The following is a 19,794-nucleotide window of genomic DNA, read 5'->3' on the forward strand; positions in this document are numbered from 1 at the left end:
GGGGGCTTTCCTTGATGTCACATTATTGCACACATGCATAGAAGGCATTCAGCCTATCAGGAAGCGATGCGGAGTAAACGCTGACCTTGTCAGAGGCGCCCAGTTCCCATGAATGAATAAAAAGAAACTCAAATGAGGAGAGAGTTCTTTCCATGGAGTGAGAATGTTGGGCTTGTGCTGTTTTCGAGGCAGGTGGTGCAGAATGCTTAAAGCAATGCTGGACTGGTAGGTGAGGGAAAAAAGGAACAGAATGTTCTGTTTATCAGGTGAGATGAAATGAGAGCTGGAGGCTTGTTTTGCACTCGGAATCCTCTGGAATAGACAATTAATGTAAGCCAGATATTGCTGCAGTGACAGAGGAGTTACCAATGTAAGTATTTGGAGTAACTAGAAGAGAGCATGGCCTGGATGGCAGGGGTCCTTGATGATGAATGCTGCTTTGTGGTAGCATTCCTTGAAAATGTGCTCAAAGCTGGGGATGGCTTTACCTGTTAATAGACTGGGCTGTATCCACTATTTTCTATGGACTTTTCCATTCCTGGGCATTGGTGTTTCCATACCAGGCCATAATAAAACCAGTCAGCATATTCTCCTCAGTCCATCATTCCCAGAATTCTGATTGAAAAGCTACAGAACCTGGGCCTCTGTACTTCCATCTGCAATTGGATCCTCAACTTCCTAACCGGAAGACCACAATCTATGCGTATTGGTGATAACATCTCCTCCTCGCTGATGATCAACACTGGCGCACCTCAGGGGTGTGTGCTTAGCCCACTGCTCTACACTCTCTATACCCATGACTGTGTGGCTAGGCATAGCTTAAACACCATCTATAAATGTGCAGATGATACAACCATTGTTGGCAGAATCTCAGATGAGGACGAGAGGGCGTACAGGAGCGAGATATACCAACTAGTGGAGTGGTGTCACAGCAACAACCTTACACTCAATGTCAATAAGACCAAAGAGCTGATTGTGGACTTTAGAAAGGGTAGGATGAGGGAATGTGAACCAGTCTTCATAGGGGCATCAGAAGTGGAGAGAGTGAGCAACTTCAAATTCCTGGGTGTCAAGATCTCTGAGGACCTAACCTGGTCCCAACATATCGATGCAGCTATAAAGAAGGGAAGACAGTGACTACACTTCATTAGGATTTTGAGGAAATTTGATTTGTCACCTAAAACACTCAAACTTCTGCTGATGTACCTGGGAGAGCATTTTGACAGGCTGTATCACACTCTGGTAAGGGGGGGGGGCGCTACTGTGCAGGACTGAAAGAAGCTACAGAATGTTGTCAAATTAGTCAGCTCCATCTTGGGTACTAGCCTCCATAGTATCCAAGACATCTTCGAGGAGCGGTGTCTCAGAAAGGCGGTGTCCATTGTGAAGGACGCCCATCACCCAGGACATGCCCTTTTCTCACTGTTACTATCAGGTAGGACATACAGAGACCTGAAGGCACACACTCAGTGATTCAGGAACAGTTTTTTCTCCTCTACCATCCGATTCCTAAATGGACATTGAACCCGTGAACACTATCTCACTTTTATTATTTCTGTTTTTGCACTATTTTTAATTTAATATACATATAGATACTGTAATTTACTTTTTTTTCCATCTTAACATATATTGCCGCTAAGTTAACTGATTTCACGACATATGCAGGTGATATTAATTCTGATTCTATAGAAGTTTGTTGAAGTTTTTGATGACATGTTGAATTTACACAAACATAATAAAGTACAGGCACTGTCAAGCCCATCCTGGTTATGCCACCACACCCTTTGTTGCTTAAAAGCAAATTAAATGTATAGAATTAGAACATAGAATAGTACAGAAGAGGCCCTTCAGCCTGTAATGTGCCAACCTTTTAACCTATTCATAAGATCAACTTAACCCTTCTCTCCTACGTTGCTCTCCATTTTCTATCAATTCGACAGCACTGACAGATAGCATATCTGTGTCCCACAAGGATATCTCTAATGAAAAAACTTTTGTTTCAGTAACTAAGGTTTGGCGGGCCATGATAACTCGCGCGTAACATCAATTACTTCTCTTTGCTGATTGAGGCGATGACCAGCAAAGTATTCAGGGATGATTAAGCAGTTTAAACTTGGCCTCCAGCCTGTAGTGATATTTTTGTTTCCTGCAGTTATGCTTGCACTTCTGCCAGGCTCTGATTAACAAGGTGGTTTGTCTGGTGATGGAGAAGTTAGCAGTACAGGTAAAGAACTGTATAAAGTATTTTGTTGGAGTGGTGGATGGAGTTGATAGCTACCGAAAGCAAACTAACTGTTTTTACTTATCAGTGCAGCTCATTTGGATTTACTCACTGACCATTTTTATCTCGCTCTTCATATTGTACAATATGGATTCATGCACGTAAGCTCAAATAATTTTCTTCCACACCCAACTGCTCCCCTCTTCCACCACTGTCCTCATTTCTTTCTTCTCTCTCGGGTTGCAGTTGCAATTCCAACGACATTATAAGATCAGATAAATATTAGCTTTATTTGTCACATGCATGTCGAAACTTACAGCGAAATGCATCGTTGGCATCAAATCAAATCAGCGAGTGTTGTGCTGGGCAGCCTGCAAGATTTGCCATGCTTCCAGTGTCAACAACTTACTAATGCTAACCTGTACATCTTTGGAATGTGGGAGGAAACTGGAGCACCCAGAGGAAACCATGCGGTCACTGGGAAAATGTACAAACTCCTTACAGAGAGGAGCTGTCACCAGTCAACGGTGACAGGTGAATGGTGACCAGTCAATTTGGCCAGTCAATGGCACGAACATTGACTTCTCTAACTTCCGCTAATGCCCCACCTCCCCCTTGTACCCCATCCGTTATTTATTTTTATACACACATTCTTTCTCTCACTCTCCTTTTTCTCCCTCTGTCCCTCTAACTATACCCCTTGTCTATCCTCTGGGTTCCCCCCTCCCTTTGTCTTTCTCCCCGGACCTCCTGTCCCATGATCCTCTCACATCCCCTTTGCCAATCACCTGTCCAGCTCTTGGCTCTATCCCTCCCCCTCCTGTCTCCTCCTATCATTTCGGATCTCCCCCTCCCCCTCCCACTTTCAAATTCCTTACTCACTCTTCCTTCAGTTAGTCCTGATGAAGGGTCTCGGCCTGAAACGTCGACTGCGCCTCTTCCTAGAGATGCTGCCTGGCCTGCTGCGTTCACCAGCAACTTTGATGCGTGTTGCTTGAATTTCCAGCATCTGCAGAATTCCTGTTGTTTGCGTCCTTACAGAGAGTGGCAGGAATTGAACCCCAATCGGTGATCACTGGTGCTGTAATAGCACTGGTAACTTGTACAAGTGACCATCGTTTGGTTGAGTACACGGATCGTGCAGTTGGGATACATCACTGCAGATCTGTACTTCGTACTTAGCTCGCTAGATGTTTTACACAACAAGTTGTTATGATCTAGAATACACTGCCTGAAGAGGTAATAAAAACAGATGCCATAACAACCTTGGGCATGGGATCATTTGGCCAGCTGGTGAAGAGCTGGCACAGACATGGCTTTTGTGCTGTGAGACTCTGCAGTTCTAGGCACATTTAAAACACAATGTCTCTGCAATATCTTTAATCAGCTTATAATTAATTGCAGGAATCCTAGCTGATTAACAATTCTCCTTTAGCCCAGGGATGATGGGGACAATTATAAATACAGATGATTTAAATAAGCATTTCCCAAAATATTCAAAATAATTTTACAAGATGGCAAAAGAGTACAATTTAGAATTGCTTATTTAAAAGCTGGAGGTTTAATACGGTACTAACTGTTGCACAGTGTTGTGGACATAGAATAGTCTCTGTGATACTCCTTCTGGTCCGTTTCCATTCTTGTGCTAGTCTTTAATGGAAGTCCAGATTAGCTTTATTATCACTGACATGAAATGTCGTGAAATTTATTGCTTTGCAGCAGCAGTACAGTACGATATATAATAAAAAATTACAGTAAGTAGTGCAAAAAGCAAAATAGTGAGGTAATGTTCATAGACTGTTTGGAAATCTGATGGCAGAGGGGAAGAAGCTGTTATTAAATGTTGAGTGTGTATCTTCAGGCTCTTGAATATCCTTCTTGATAGTAGTAATGAGAAGAGGGCATGCAGTGCCCTCCTTGAATGGATTGCACGAGGTATGGGAAAGCCTCATCTCAAATGAAGGGCAAACAGTACATTAATTCTGGGAGGGTAGAAATGCTGGCAAAGGGTTTATTTTGAATTTTTCCACACTAATTGCAAAGCAGCACTTGTGGGACTATATGTGTAGCGCTCTAGATAATGGTAGTAACCTCAGAAATGATTAACCTTAGAAGCCTAGGCAACATTATAAACATGCTATATAAATACAAAAGTTGCTTAATTGACTATTTGATTATATAATGATAAACAGGCTTTCAAAGGGAGAATGTAACCAATGTTGGGAGGATTCAAATAGATTGAGAAGAACTTTCATTATTTTGAGTTTCTGAAAATTTGTGTTTCATTAATTTCAAGTTGTAGAATTTATTTCACTCTGGTTGTGTAGTACCTTATCTAATTACGACTGTGCTGTTTTTGTCTCCTTCTACCTCTTGCCTACTAGTATCAGCTTGCAGACTGCCATGGAAATTCCTGTTTTGCTTCAGACAGTCAATGGGAGTGAACTGCCCTCAAGCACCATGCTCGCCTGGGTTTGAAACAAACAGCTTTGGCGATGAGGTAGAGCCACTCCCACGCAGTCGAGGCGTTGAGACTCGCTGAAATCCTTCAGCCCTGATCAGTGTTCAAAGACAATGACAGGGATGAAGCAAATAGAAAAATTTCTCAAGAAGCAAACCTCGACGCTGACCAGAAGTCGTGTGGACAAAGATGGCTTCTTCCCAGGAACGTTAAAGCGGAGACCGAGTGCATCGAAAATCCTTCCCTTTTTAAAGGACGCCGTTCCCGGGAATGACAGCCCCAGCCCCAAGGATGAGTTTAGCCCTGACATTGGATGCCTGGAGAATAAATGGGCAGACACAGATGATGAGCTGACCAGTCCTTCCCTGTCATCGGGAGAAATGAGTCCCAATGGGTCAACGCTTAGCAGCAAGTTGTGGCACTTCTCCGACACCCCAGAGAACATTGTGGATCATATCCTGGAGGGACTGATGGAGGCTCCAAAGAACGGCACTGACACAGGTAAGAGTGAAAGTGCTCTCTGTAACTCGGACTCACGGTGGAAGCAGCACCTGTCACTCGTGGTCAGGAATGGGCCTCTCGTAAACAGGGGTGAAGCTGTCAGGAACAACTGTGTAGCACCAGCTTACTCAATGCTGAGGTCTAAGTTTCGAATCTAGAGTCAGAGCAACGTCTAATGATCAAGTGCCAATTTTTCTTTTTGGCTGTTGGCCAAAGGTTGTGAAACCATGCTGAAAAGTTGCACGGGATAAGAGTAAAGCACTTAAGGCTTCATTCAGATTTGCTAAATATCAGTCTCTCTCCAAACCTAAGTAAATTTTGTGGGCTACTTTGGAATGTTTTTTGTAAATGTGTGATATATGGACCTCTAGACTCAAGAATATCAGGGCATGCATCACCTTTTGATTGTGCATATTGAACATAGTACTTGAAATTACTACACTGGAATAAATTGAATAAGCTATGTCAAATGTTTCTATTCCTTTTAAACTCGTGTCAGAAAGACAATATTCCATTTTATTTTCCAACATTATTTTAATTGTTTAATCACTGTATTCAACTCTACCACAACCGCTATTGTTTCTTTATAGGTAGATGGCTGTATAGGAACAGAAAAGGAGGGAAAGCCATTTTGGCCCATCAGCTTCATGCTACTGTACAACTTGCTCTTTCACACGTGCCAATCAAGTTCTGCTTGGCCACTTAGCTGCACCAACAGTGTCCAATTAACTCACTAACCTGCAGGTCGTTGTGGTGTGAGAGGAAACCGGAGCATCCAGAGAAAACTTGCGTGGTCACGGCGAGAGTGAGCAAACCTCAAACTGAGGACAGGATCAAACTAGGGTCTCTAGAGCATCAACTGCTGTGCCATACTGTTTCTCAGGGTGATAGAATTGCATCTATTGTCCTCTCATCCAGACAAGTGGTCATAAAGTTGTAAAGCATAGAAACAGGCCTATTGGCCCACTACGCCTCTGCCAACCATAATGTCTATCTATTACTAATCCCAATGCCTGCATTATTTCCATATCCATCTGTATCCTGCTTATTCAAGTGTTGGTCAAGATGCTTCTTAATGTAGTTATAGTTCTGCCCTCCACCACCTCCTCTGGCAATTCATTCCTGATACCAACTACTCTTTGTGTGGGGAAAAAATTGCCCTTTAGATCCTCTTTGAACCTCCTCCCTTATACTTTACATGCATTCCCTCTAGTTTTAAACATTCCTACAATGTGAAAACAGGTTCTGGCTCTCTACCTGTCTCTTTCCTCTCATAAAGTTATATACTTCTATCACGTCACCTCTTCGCCTCCTATGTTCCAGGCGGGGAAAGACCAATGTCTCCTGACAACTCAAGCCTTCCAATTCTGGCAACGTCCTTGTGACTCTTTTCTGTATCCTCTTAAAGTTAATCACATCTTTCTTCTAGTGGGATGACCTAGGCTGCACACAATGCAAAAGGTGTGGCCTAACCAGTGTTAGGTACAACTGTAACTTAGTGTCCCAACTCTTGTATTCAGTACCTTGGCCAATGAAGGTAAGCGTGCCTTCTTCACAACCTTGTCTACCTGTGTTGCCACTTTCAGCGAACTAGGTACTTGTACCCCAAGGTTTCTCTATTCAGCAACACTTCCCAGGCGGCTGCCATTCACTGAGTATGTCCTGCCCTTGTTTAATTTCCCAAAACACATCACTTCAAACTGATCTGTGTTAAATTACAACTGCCATTCTCTTGCCTAGTTTCTTGTTCATTTGTATCCTGCTGTAACTTCAGACAATCTTCACTGCTAAGAGGTGCAAGAGATTCTGCAGATGCTGGAAATCTTGAGCAACGCACAAAATGCTGGAGGAACTCAGCAGGTCAGGCAGCATCTATGGAGGGGAATGAACAGTCAACATTTCTGGGCTGAGAACCTTCATCAGGACTCGTCAAGATTCCTGATGAAGGGTCTCTGGTAGAAACGACGACTGTTGATTTCCCTCCATAGATGCTGCCTGACCTGCTGAGTTTCTCCCGCATTTTGTGCACGAGTGAAACTTCTTCACTGTTTACTCTGCCACTAATTTTGGTGCCATCTGCAGTCTTAATGATCATGCCACCAACATCCTCATCTAAATCATTTATATATGATACACATTAGAGGACTCAGCATCCAATTCCTGTGGCATACCAATGATCTCCACTCTACATACAACCTTCCGCTACCATCATCTGCCTCTTATCACCAAACTGATTCTGTATTCAATTGGATAGCTCACACTGGTTCCCATGTTATCTAACTTTCTGGACCAACCTACCACGCGGGACCTCATCAAAGTTCTTGCTGAAGTCCATTTAGACAACATCAACCGCCCTGTCCTCATCAACCCTCTTGCCCCTTCAAAATACGCGAATTTGTGAGGCATGGTTTCTCATGCACTAAGCCATGCTGACTCTCCCTAATCAGTAGTAAGCGTAATAGAGGGTCTTGTATATGAATGAATTACTTTATGACATTATCCTAAACCTAGCAACAATTTAACATGCAGGTTGTGATAAGCAGTTAGGAAGGCAAATGTTATGTTAGCCCGCACTGCAAACGATTTGAGTGCAAGAGAAAAATATTCTGCTGAAGTTGTATAGGCCCCGGTGAGACAGTACCTGGGACCATTATATACAGTTCTGATCTCCCTTTCTAAAGACAGATGCATTTGCAATAGAGGGTGCACAATAAAATTCATCTATTTGATATCTGGGATAAATTGAGGTGGGAGATAAAATTAGCAGGGTCGGCCAAAACTCTCTAGTGTTTAGAAGAATAGGAAGGGATCTCATTCTAAGATGCAATCATTTTCCAGACCTTGAAGAGTAAATGTATGATGGCCTTACCCTTATGTCAGTAGGATATTGCTTCAAGTGCCATTTTAACACTGGCACTCTATTTATCCTCATGCTTCAACGGTGAAGTAGGGAAGTGATGCACAGTGAGAGAACGACTACAGCTCAGAAGATAATTCATTGGTTGTAAATTGCTTTGGGGCTTGAGAAAAGCAGTGATTCTATAAATAAATCCAAGCTCCTGAGAAAAAGGAACTGGATGTAAAGAGCTGTCATTTCAACTCATATGAACACATTTATCTGAATGCTCATCCATGGTTTCTTTATGTTGAATTACATTGCATTACACTTGCTTCACCGGATAAAAGAATTCCCCGGGGAAAGAAGATTTTTGTGAGCTTAGCAGCACATTTGTTTAAAAATATGGCCAGAAAAGATTGTCAGGGTCGATGAGATCTTTCTATGCTCTTTCATTTGAAAGATCGAGCATGGGAGGATGTTAATAGCTTAACACCTGAAAATCACAGTTTAAATAAATGTGTAATTCAGAGTGCATTACATGCTGTGATTGCATTTATTATACAGAACTCTCCACCTTGCAATGAAAGTACTTGTCTTAAGTGGATGCTCAATTTGGCTGAGCCAGCAGTGTTCTCTCAAGTCACGTCATGTTCGCAAGTTTAATTGTGCACTTGAGTATGTAATTTCATGTTTGTGAGGGTTATCCTGTGCAGATTCTTACAAATGGAGGGCGAGGTTCAGTACAGTCTGTTCACATAGAACACTCAGATTTATTTATCCCACGCACATAGAAACGTACAGTAAAATGCATCACTTCCATTAACGACCAACACAGCCTAAGGATGTGCTGGGGGCAGCCCGCAAGTGTTGCCACACGTTCCAGTGCCAACATAGCATGTCCACTACGTTCAACGGAACAGCACAGAACACAAAATGTAGGTCGCATCTCGGCCTCCAAGTCTCCAGAGAAAACAATCCCAGCTTGTTAGCAGAAAACAACAGGAATTCTGCAGATGCTGGAAATTCAAGCAACACACATCAAAGTTGCTGGTGAACGCAGCAGGCCAAGCAGCATCTATAGGAAGAGGTACAGTCGACGTTTCAGGCCGAGACCCTTCGTCAGGACTAACTGAAGGAAGAGTGAGTAAGGGATTTGAAAGCTGGAGGGGGAGGGGGAGATGCAAAATGATAGGAGAAGACAGGAGGGGGAGGGATGGAGCCGAGAGCTGGACAGGTGATAGGCAGAAGGGGATACGAGAGGATCATGGGACAGGAGGTCCGGAAAGAAAGACGGGGGGGGGGTGACCCAGAGGATGGGCAAAAGGTATATCTGCTTGTTTCTTGTACTGTAGATATTCCTGGCAACATAGTCATAGAGCACTTTCGTACAGAAACAGGCCCTTTACCCATCTAGTCCATATGAAATTGTTCTGCTGCCTAGTCCCATCGACTGGTACCTGGATCATAGCCCAGTGTACTCCTCACATCCTTGATGAGCCTCTTTTTCGCCCCCTCCAATGTCTGCATATCCTTCCTGTAAGGTGGCAAACGGAACTGTCCTTTGACCCAGCATGTCGGAGCTGACAGTGATGCCAACTTAAAATGCACATGGTTTATGCTCCTCCATTCCAATCCTGTTCATGTGTTGTCTATGTGCTCCTTAAACATTACTATACTTGGTTCCACCACTCCTCGTGGCACCTACCTCTGAAAGAAAATTACCTTGTAATTCTCCTTAAACTTTCCCTCTTCCCACCTTAAAGCTATGTCTTCTCGTACTTGATATTTTCATTATCTGAGGGACTTTCTACCTTATCTCTGCTTCTCGTAGTTTTACATACTAGTATCAGTAGCCTCCAATACTCCAGATAAAATGATCCAAGTTTGTCTATCTTTCCCTTGTAGATATCGCTCCTGGCAACGTCTTGGTGAACCTCTTTTTACACCCCCCCCTGCACCGACCCCTCCAAAGTCTGCATGTTCTTCCTGTAAAGTGGCATCCAGGACTGCACTTGATACTACAAATGTGCTCTAAATAAAGGAGGCAGATGACTAACAGTAAATATGATATTGAGCAACTACATTGGTTAATGTTGTTGTATTCTGTACTTGCACAGGTATTTTTAATGTACAACATTAGTCTAGGTAACTTCATTTACATTTAGGGAAACTCACTACTAGGTTAGTCGCTAAAAATATTGTGTACATATGAGCCCATATAATGTAGAATTAGGCCATTCAGCCCATCTAATCTGCTCCTCCTTTCCATCATGACTGATTTATTATCCCTGTTAAACCCAATTCTCCTGCCTTCTCCCTGTAACCTTTGATGCCCTTAATATTCAAGAACCTATCAACCTCTGCTTTAAATATATCCAATGACTTGGCCTCCACATCATCCATGGCAATGAATTTCACAGATTCACCAACCTCTGGCTGAAGAAATTCCTCCTCATCTGTGTTCTAAAGGGACACCCTTGTATTCTGAGCCTGTGCCTTCTGATCCTGGACTCCCCTACTATTGAAAACATCCTCTCCACATTCACCCTATCTAGGTCTTTCAGTGTTCGATAGGTTTCAGTGAGGTGTCCCCCTCCCCCGTTCTTCTAAACTCCAGTGAGTACAGGCCCAGAGCCATCAAATGCTCCACATGTTAACGCTTTCATTTCTGGAATCATTCTTGTGAACCTCCTGTGCACCCTCTCTGATGCCAGCCCATCCTTTCTTATATAAGGAGCCCAAAACCACTCTCAAATCTTCAAGTATGGTCTGAGAAATGCCTTATAAAGCCTCAGCATTAGATCCTTGTTTGTTTATTCTAGTCCTCTCAAAGTGAATGTGAACATCGCATTTGCCTTCCGTATCACCAACTCAGCCTGAAAGTTGACCTTTAGAGAATCCTGCTCGAAGAACCATAAGTCCCTTTGCACCGCTGATTTCTGAATTTGTTTTCTGCTTAGAAAATAGTCCATGCCTTTTATCCTTTCTACCAAAATGCACTACCTTGCATTTCCCCACATGGCCCCAAAACCATGCGTCTTAGAGTTCTAAATTCAAGTTCTGTTCATGAGTGGTAAATTACAAAGGTTGCAAACGGTGTGAGCATTCAAAGGAAAGTGTAAAGGGTGGAATCAAACTGACTGCCAACCGACTGTTCTGTGGGAACTGCTCGCCCTTCAGATCTCCACACAGCTCAGACCTTTGCTTGCGTTCAGCCTATCATGGAAGTTTAAAGTGAACCAGAGATCGGATTGGAATTGGTTTATTATTGTCACAGGCAGCAAAAGGCTTGAGATACAGTGATATATTTGGTGTATCTGACCTCCTGGTCCATTATTGGACTCGCTATGGAGCCAAACGGGGAAGCTGTGATGTGCTGAAGAGATGCTTTGCATCTGGGTTAACACCTTTACGATGGGAATGAGCTTGCAAAGAATGATGCCATATTGGAGTGCAAAAAAGCAATTACAACTTAAATATACTAAAATATGCACTGCACATCTGGAAATTGGAATCAAGTAACAGGTGACCCTGCCAGTAAGGACTTGTAACTTCACCTTCTTTGACGACATATGATGACTTTTATCTTGTGTGGCTTAATTAAAATGAAAGCTGAATCAAAGCTATTAATTAAGGAGAATTACAGTTTTGTACTTAACAATTGTGACATTCATGACATTGAGGAAGGCTAAATAATTTGGTCTCATGTAAGGTACAAATAGTGAAAGTTTACAGTTACAGGACAGCAGCAAAGAGGCATAGTTGGATGCACAGAAAATGGCCCTTCAGCCCAACTCATCTGTGCTGACCAGGTTGTCAACCTGACCTAGTTTAATTTGCCTGTATTTGGTCCATAAACCTTAATTTTTCCTACACATGCATCTGTCTAGATGTCTTTTAAACGTCGTAACTTTAACCACCTCTGCAACTCCTGTGGTAGTTGTACCATACGTTCACCACCCTCAGAATGGGGGAAAAAAATTAAAATCCCTTTTAAATCTAAACTTCACTCTCCTTACCTTAAGCCTATGCTCTCTAGAATTAGACCTGTTGGGGAAAGAACAGTGAGCATTTACTTTATCTATACCTTTTGTGATTTTATAAACCTCTGAGATCATCTCTCAGACTCCTAAACTGCAGGGAAAATGCGCACGGTTCATCTATCTCAAGCCCTCCAGTCTCGGTAACACCCTTTTGAATCTTTCCACTCTAAGACTGGAGTTCCAAGGTGGAATGGAAGCACATGGATGAAAATGGCATGAATAACTGCTAGAGATGTAATGTAAAGCATCTTCCACAGGTGTATCAAAATGGCAAAATACACTCAGTGGTTACTTTATTATCTACACCTGCTCATTAATACAGATATCTAATTAGCCGATCATGTGGCAGCAATTCAATGCATAAAAGCATGCAGTTATGGTTAAGAAATTCAGTTGTTGTCCAGACCCAAATATGAGAATGGGGAAGAAATGGGATCTAAGTAACTTTGACCATGGAGTGATTGTTGGTGCCAGATGGGGTGGTTTGTGCATTTCAGAAACTGCACCTGGGATTTTCAGGCTCAACATTCTCTGGCGAAGTGGCTTTATGTAGCAAAATAACTTAAAATATATTTAAATCGAGTATCACCATGAGCATGGACACAGTATCAGATTGTTTGGTTCTGGTTATGGCCAAGTAAATTCAGCCAAATGCATTTGATGAAGAGTGGAATGAATGGGAGAATATGTTCATGTATTCAGCTCTTTAAATTGTATGAAATGCGTACAGCATCACAAGAATCAGCAAAGAGCAATATTAATGATTACAGCTGATTACTATAATTAGCATAATTGACCACCCTGATGGGCAAGAATTGTCTCAGTTCCAGCTCGATTGCAAAGGGATGTTCATTCATGCTTGGATATATGATTGGGAAAGTATGCAGAAGTGTTCAAGCGTATCTAAGGGGATATTACAGGGCGCAGCATCCACTTCGATATTAAGCCAAACATGAGCGTTATTGCATGTATTAACGAACCAGGTACAGGAAACAGCATAGAACACTACATTACAGTACAGGCCCTTTGGGTCTGAAACCAATGTTTTTGCAGATGCATCTTCCAGGTTGCCATTAGACGGAGAAAGTTTAAGCATGATTTCCAAATTGAAAAAGCTTTTTCAGGTATAACTAAGTCAATACAGTAATAAAGAAAGCATGAAATGATATTGCTCCAGCAGATAAATTAAAAAATGGCTTTACATTGAGAATTTGGAAGCATGAAGGAAATGGCCACAAATGTTGTTTACTGTAGGATAAAGATCCTGAGGACAAATGTATGATCTGTCAAGTCTGCAGAGCAGAACAGTGAAGGCACCTGTAAAGAGATGTAAATAGCCAATGGGAGCTTATGGGGAAAAAGTACATGTTGATTACAGCAACTGATAACATTTTAGTACTCGTAGATAGTCAATCAAACTAGATTGAGGAAAAATGTGTTGAGTTTATTATAACAACAGAGCAAAATGGAAAAAAATAGAGATCTAGTTCCTCATATCATAGTTTATTGAAATATTTGCTCACTTCAGTATGAATCCATGATGAAATAAAATAGCATTATTCCTCTACATTATTCAGTGTTAAATGATTGGAGTGCTGTCGACAGTGAAGAGGATTGTCTTGATGACAATATGATATAGATAAGCTAGAACATAAATCAGAGCAATGGCAGATGGAAGTTGACCCTGATGAGTGTGAAGTGATATGTTTTTGAATCCCAGATGTGGATGGGACACAGGCTGGCATAGGAATTGATTTATGATTGTCACATGTACCAAGGTACAGTGAAAAGCTTGTCTTGCATGCTGTTCATACAGATCAGATTATCACACAGTGTATTGAGGTTGAACGAGGTAAAACAATAATAGAGTGCAAAATAAAGTGCAACAGCTACAGAGAAAGTGCAATGCAGGTAGACAAGGTGCAAGATCATAATGAGATTGTGAGGTCAAGGGTCCATCTTGCCCACAGAAAATAGAAGGGTCTTAGTAAGTGGTGATGAACAAAGGGACTCTGAGGTACAAGCCTATAGATCTCTGTAGTACAGGTGAAGAGGCTAGTGAAAGAGTATGGGATGCTTGCCGTCATCAGCTGTGGCCTTGAATGTAAGAGCAGAGATATTTTTGTTACATTTTTATGTAATGTTGTTCAGGCCACACCTTGTGTGCAATTCTAGTCACCACACTGTACTAAAGGTTTGATTGCACTCGAGACTGGACACAGGAGGTTTATCAGGACATTAGTACTACTTTATTATTATCACATGTACCAAAAATGCAGTGAAAAGCTTGTCTTGCAAACTGTTCATGCAGATCGGGTTATTGGTGACGTTCACACCTCGGAACTTGCCTAGTTTGGAGCATTTTAGTTATAAGGAGAGATTAGGTAGGCTGGGTTTGTTTTATCTGGAGTGAAGGAGAGTGAGTGGTGACCTGATAGAAATGTGCAAAATTATGAGGGGAATAGATGACAAAGATAGTAAAAATATTTTCCCTTGGGTGGGAGTGTCCAAAGCACGAGCGCATAGGTGTAAGGTGAGTGATAAGAGGCTTGGGGAGGATTTGAGGAAGAATTTTTTTTAACAAAGATATTAAGATATTGGCTGGAAAGAACATTTCAGAGGCATCTATAATAAGCACTTGAATTACCTAATTTTAGAAGGCTATGGGCAAAGGGTGGGTGATGAGGCTAGTATATGAATAAACTCTCCTCGGGCTTCCAGTTGAGTACAGGTATCAAATATAACTGACATTTCAATGACAAACTCTGCCATCTTCATCAGGGATGATCCCTGGGCATGTCTAGTCCGGTGGTATTTATAACCCCGTCGTCCGTCCTCCCTGATTAGTTGTTCCTCATCCAATCAAGTTTCTGCTATCCCACCTTGTTTACAATCGAATTTCAGTTCTTACTTGGAGCGAGACCATCATCTTTGTTAAAGTTCTTTTCCTCTAGTTTTATTTCAATGGCTTCCTTTACCAGGCTGTCTCTAAAGCCATTGGTGCAGCACAGTAGCTTTGAGCCAAAGTCAATCCTATGGCCATTGCGATTGCAATGTTCTGCTACTGCCGATTTTTCTGGGTAGCCCAAACAGATACACCTCCTGTGCTCCTTGATGCGGGTTTCCACTGTGTGTCCAGTCTGGCTGATATACGCTGCTCCACGTTCACAGGGAATCCGGTTAATGCTAGCCGACCTGAGCCCCAGGTCACCTTTGACCCTCATAAACAGTGATTTGAGCTTTCTTACAGGTTTGTAGATGGTATTAATCTGGTGTTTCTTCAGGATCCTGGCAACCCTTCCAGAAACCATAGAAATATAGGGAAGACAAGTGGTAGCAACAGGTTCCTCCTCGTTGTTAGGTTTCCTGGTTTTTCTATCGGCCCTTTTAAAGTTAGTAAGCTTGGGCATGGTGGGCCAAATAGCCTGTTTCTGTGGTGTACTATTCCATGACTCTATGACGTGGCAGAGAGATCTGTAAGTGTTGTCAAAGAAGCACTGACAAAGAATTGTAGGCCTCCTCAACTTAAATGAATGAAGCATTGGTTTGCTAAATTATTTCTGAATTACGCACCAAAACCACATTCCACCGAGGGTGATGTTGCTTCTGCGTTACTCATGTACAGAACTCTGAGAACATGACTAGGCTTAGTTCAGCCAGACCTTGAGGGAAAAGTGGAAGGGAGGCAACTGAGATAGAAATGAAATTTTAACTTCAGTCACGGAGAAAAGCAATTTAAACAGTGTGATAGAAATTGTTCATTGACACCATCTAGTAAACCTGACACTGGGGAATGGAATGCTGGTGTACGTGGCACGAAGAGAATCCTTGTGAAAGTGGAGGTAAATTTAAAGTATGCATGGATGGTGCTTGATTCCTGCAAGCAATGTTCAAGAGAATATTGAAGAATTATTTGATTCTGAGTGTGTTCTGGAAGTGGAGCTTTTGTAAATGAATCAACACAAGATTCTCACATCGATAAGTGACCTCTTCTCAAATCGACAAATAGATCTAATGTTAATAACACAAGCTGTTTTGAGGAAATCAGAGTGGCTGAAAAGCTAAACCTGCAAATAATGCCTGTAAATGAGTCACTCTTTCAGAAAGATAAAAACAGTGTGATGCATGAACATGGCACATGCATAGATACATACAGGGCAAGACTGGAGAAATGAATAGTTATCAAAAGGTTGGGGGGGGGGGGGGAAGCTACCAAAGATGGAATTTTGAAATAAATACAGAAAGTGCTGGAATGGTTAACAGGTCAGGGTGCAATCTGTGAACAGTGGAACAGTGTTAATGCTTCCAAGTTCAACCCTTCATCCAGAGAATGTGGCAAAAGGGCTTTGATCTGAATCTAGCTCTGGTTCTCCCTGACTTGCTGTGTGTTTCCAGCATTTTCTGCTTCCCCCCCCCCCCCCCCCCACAAAAAGTGGGGTTGAAAACTAGCAGGTAATGGGTGATTCCATATGAGGGGGGCAGGGCTGAGAAGCTGGGAGGTGATAGGTAGAAGAGGCAAAGGGCCAAAGAAGAGGGGATCTGATAGGAGAGCACAATGGACCATGGAATAAAGGGAGACGGAAAAGAGGTGGTGGGCAGGTCATGTGGGGGGGGAGAGAAGGGGTGAGGGGGCAGAGGAATGAGGTGTGTGTTGCTCAAGACTTCCAGCATCTGCAGAATCTCTTGTTGTCTCTCTCCATGCTTCTCTACATATTCTGAGGTGCTCGGGTTCAAAGTAAGGAATGTAAACACACAGCGTGAGGGACGTATCGAACCGTGACATCAGAGTGTTTAAGGGAATATGACTCTGCTGTTGTGATGGCTCAGTGCCTTGTCGATGCTCACATTTGAGTTGGCAGTTCTTTTCTCTTAACATTCTTTATTTCAATGGTTGTGTCATTCAACATGTTGGAGAGTGTTCTCTGAGTAAACATTATCCTGCCTAGTAACCTGGAGGGACAGGGATGTGTAATTCATATCTTTTCTCCTTTACAAAATTATCTGATGTTAATGAAACAAAGACTTGCATTTATATAGCGCTTTTCAGAACTTCAGATTGGCCCAAAGTCCAGTAAATACTTTTCAAATGCAGTCATTGTTGTAGAGTAGTATTACATTAGGACTTTGCTGTCAGGGTTCAACTTAAGCTAAAATCTTAGTACAGATTGTACTTAGTACAGCAAGATTAGACAGAAGTATAAAAAATTATGAGGGCTACAGAGAGAGTAAATGCAAGCAGGCTTTTTCCACTGAGGTTGGGTGGGACTGGAACTGGAGGTTGTAGGTTAAGGGTGAAAGGTGAAATATTTAAGAGGAAGCTGAGGGGGATCTTCTTCACTCATAGGGAAGTGTGAATGTGGAGTGAGTTGCCAGTGGAAGTGGTGCACGTGGGTTTGATTTCAGCATTTAAGAGAAATTTGAATAAGTGCATGGACAGGAGGGTTATGCAGGGCTGTGGTCCCGATGCAGGTCAATGAAACTGGATAGATGACACTTCAGCATGGACTAGATGGGCTGAAGGGCCTGTTTCTGTGGTGTAGTGCTCTTTGACTTTAGAGAATGGGTAGCCAATTTGCTTAATTCCATTCAGAAGACAAAACATACAAGACACTGTGTCGATGACCTGTCCAAAAAAAAAAATAGCCCCTTCAATAAAACTGGTTTCTGAAAATGGCAACACACACAAAGAGCTGGAGGAACTGCAGATACTCTTGTGTTTTTTTTAAAAAAAAAGACAAAATGCTATTGTGGTGCAAAACTTTAGCATTCAGGTTTCAGAATAAAATTCGGCTTTATCTTGCATTTGCGTGGTATTTTCAGGTAGAGATGTAAGTTTATGCAGCTGCTGAGCCTTATTTTTAAAAATTTGAATGTTTTAAGAGGCATGAATGAAAGAGGTTTTATAACAGGCACTTACACAATGCATAATCAACCCAATTCTGTTATTCTATGTGGTTAATATTTATTACATAGCTAAAATTTAGTCCTGCTTCATTCTTCTATTACAAGTGTAATAATGAGAAATGTGTAATTGTTTTTTGCAAGACAACCTCACCATTGTTGTACCTGCAAATGTCAAGATGTTAACTGTTCATTTGCCTTATTAACGTCTAGCCAGGTTAATCCCTTAAAACTTAAAACTAGCCATAAATTGTGATTACAGTATTAATAAAGAGAGCAGGCTGACATAGTATGCCCTGCAGCACAGCACAAGATGTGGATCTGTAATCAACACATACAGATACCTGCCAGAGAGTCTGATAACCCACTCATAGGACATAAAACATTACAGCACAACTCAGATCAATCTAATCCTTTCCCTTCTACATAGCTCTCCATCTTACTGTCATCCATGTGCCTATCTAAGAGTTTCTTAAATTTCACTGATGTATCCACCTCTGTCACCACCCTGGCAGGGCATGACACGCACTCAACACTGTTATAAAAATTAACTTACATTGACATTCCCCCAATACTTTACTCCAATCACCCTAAAATTATGCCCCCACATATTAGCCAGTTGTTGGTCCCAACTGATGAAGGCCAATACATCATGCAGGCCACCTTAACCACCCTATCAGCTTGCATGACATCTGTGAAGGGTGAATAGATGTAGACTCCAAGTTCACTCTGTTCCTCCACGCTGTTAAGAATCCTGCCATTAACCTTGTATTCTGCCTTCAAAATCGAAAATTTCCCTGTGTTCAAAATGTTGGTGAAAAATCCATAGAGAAACTCTGCCCTTTGCAGAAGGGATAAAACCAGAGGCAGAGAATTAAGATGAATGGTAAGACTATTGAAAGGAACCAAGAAAAGTACGTAGATTATCACACGCTGAATCAAGGCGGCAGGGTCTGGACCAGAGAGTGGGGAATGAGTCGATGTTTAGCCATTTCTGGAGTGGACTTGGATGTGATTCAAAGAGACAGAAGTGAGGTGTGTCGAGGCGAGGCCTGGGCCTGAGAATGAGGAGCAAGCCGATGTCTGGCCAAATTAAGCACTGGGCCACATTGGAAAGGTTGGGTACAGGTCAAATCAGGTGACGGGTCAGGCCCGGGTCAGAGATCAAACCCACTGTTTGGTTGATTTAAGTGCCGGGTCAGATTGAAAAGATCAAGGTGTCAGGGCAGGAGGCGAAGGGCGGGCTGGGTGTTCAGCTCACTGCTTTGTAAAGTTTACTTGTCTCTGCACTGAACTGAGGCTGTGGCCTGCAGCTAATAGGCTCCTGGATCAGCTGTGACTGGCTTCGTGGCTGTGGACTCACTTTTGTGATCTTCACTATTTGCTTACTTTTATTGTTTGCACAATTTGCTTTTTTTTCTGCACATTGGGTGTTTGATAGTCTTTTTTAATGGGTTCTGTTGTGTTTCTTTGTTTTGTGGTTGCTTGTAAGGAGCCAAATTCCAAGGCTGTATATAGTATACGTACTTTGATAATAAATGTACTTTGAATATGACAGAAAAGACCCGCCATGATCTTATTGAATGGTAGATCATTCATTCAGATACTTGAATGGTCTTGTTCTTTACTTAATTCCTTGTAAAGTATCTGAACTGTATTGGATCAATTGCGGCAAATTGATCACGCGGTGAATTAGTTGGCCCTCCTAGCTGTGGAGGGCTCTCTCTTTGTCCGGTTTTTCGACTGTGCATGTTTTTTCCATCACATCCCACATTAATTTGCCCAGCATGTACCATTACCTTCATGACGCAGGAAAAACATTTAATCT

The 19,794-nt window shown here is 42.2% G+C and overlaps 1 protein-coding gene across 3 annotated transcripts in view; it reads left to right on the plus strand.

Moving 5' to 3' along the window:
* rapgefl1 (Rap guanine nucleotide exchange factor (GEF)-like 1) overlaps positions 1–19,794 on the plus strand; it is a 131,155-nt gene that overhangs the window by 40,549 nt on the left and 70,812 nt on the right. Inside the window, exons 1-2 of one of the 3 annotated variants that reach the window (XM_063037977.1) lie at positions 4,035–4,156; positions 4,606–5,183. In XM_063037977.1, coding sequence (XP_062894047.1) covers positions 4,796–5,183 — 388 coding nt within the window. In that variant the 5' untranslated portion in view covers positions 4,035–4,156; positions 4,606–4,795. Of the gene's footprint in view, positions 1–4,034; positions 4,157–4,247; positions 5,184–19,794 lie in introns of those variants that run through there. The other 2 variants (XM_063037976.1, XM_063037975.1) reach the window with 2 other exon arrangements.

This window comes from Mobula hypostoma, chromosome X1 (genome assembly GCF_963921235.1).
Source record: "Mobula hypostoma chromosome X1, sMobHyp1.1, whole genome shotgun sequence".
Taxonomy (NCBI): Eukaryota; Metazoa; Chordata; class Chondrichthyes; order Myliobatiformes; family Myliobatidae; genus Mobula; species Mobula hypostoma.